The sequence below is a fragment of the Trypanosoma grayi genome (assembly GCF_000691245.1).
Source record: "Trypanosoma grayi strain ANR4 Tgr_464_V1, whole genome shotgun sequence".
Classification (NCBI taxonomy): Eukaryota; Euglenozoa; class Kinetoplastea; order Trypanosomatida; family Trypanosomatidae; genus Trypanosoma; species Trypanosoma grayi.
The window spans coordinates 12,282-13,466 of NW_008826083.1; the positions used below are offsets into that span (position 1 = coordinate 12,282).

The window sequence follows — 1,185 nt, forward strand, 5'->3', positions numbered from 1 at the left end:
CGGCTTGCGGTGCGGCGGCTGTCCCGCGAGTCACGGCTGCCGCGGCTGTGTTTTCCGCGATGGCGCGGACGTTCCCCCGAGACGCACGAGCTTCGCGCACTAGACGATTGGGACGCTGCGCCGTACATGTACAGCACGCGGTGCTTGCTAGCGCGGAACTCTTCCTCAGAGAGGGCACCGTTCTGCCGCAGGTCGTAAAGCTCCTTTATGATTTCCACCATTCCCGTCGCGGCTGAGGCGTCCTGCGCACCGCTGGACTCGCCGTGCAGTTCCATGAGGACGTCATCGGCGGCGGCAATAGAAGCAGAAGTAATTTCGTGTGGCTCTTCCCCTGGTGCGCTCATCTCACTCGACGCCGGCGCTGTGACACAGATCCCCCAAAAACTACGCTTCCTATGACCTTTACTCTCACCTCACGTTCCTGCACTTGACGTGGCTTCAAGTGACTGCCACGCAACAGAAGAGATACGGCAACAACACAAGCACGCACACGAAAACAAGGAAAGAGTATGAAGAGAAAGGAGGGTGAATCCGTACGACGCAAGCAATAAGTGCTACAGAAGCAGGCAGCCACACCACACACGCACACAGCCACCCTCACCTTTGCTGGCGTCGAATAGACCTTTTTTTTTTCGTGTACATAATTATTCTTGACTGTGCCTCTTTCATTTTTTCTTCCTCACGTGCCCCCTCACGGCGGACCGGGGGGCGGAGCGGAGGGGGGGACAAAGTTATCAAGCATGGGAAGCCCGTCACACGCACGCAACCATGCACCGTCTTGTTTTCCTCGTAACTCTCAACGCACACACACACATACACACACACACATACACTCTCTCTCTCCTCTGCCTGTCCCGCACAGATGGGCGCCACCCTCCCCTCCTCACCTCCCTCGCCCCCCCTCTCCGGAATAACAAAAAGCAAAACACGTCACGCGTTTGGAAAAAAGGGAGAAGTGTGTGTGTGTGTGTGTGTGTGTGTCAACAGAAGTACGTCCTCTCCTTTTTCGCATCTCCTCACATTTATGAGCCCTTGTGATATCGCCACCGTGCCCTCCCATATTGCACCTCCTTCGTTTGAGCGCAGTGGCTGTGCGAAGCGCCACTAACGCACGCGGGCGACGGAAGGCATGACTCCGCTGGCCGCCCCGCCCCGCCCCGCGCACGTCCCACACACACACACACA

At 57.6% G+C, this 1,185-nt stretch overlaps 1 protein-coding gene across 1 annotated transcript; it reads right to left on the bottom strand.

Annotated features, from left to right (window-relative positions):
• Positions 1-2: 2 nt before the first annotated feature.
• Positions 3-344, bottom strand: DQ04_04641030 (hypothetical protein; the record flags this gene model as incomplete). The annotated part of the gene is made up of 1 exon (XM_009313708.1): positions 3-344. A coding segment is annotated over one exon (342 nt), but the record flags the coding sequence as incomplete, so codon positions are not given.
• Positions 345-1,185: the final 841 nt, after the last annotated feature.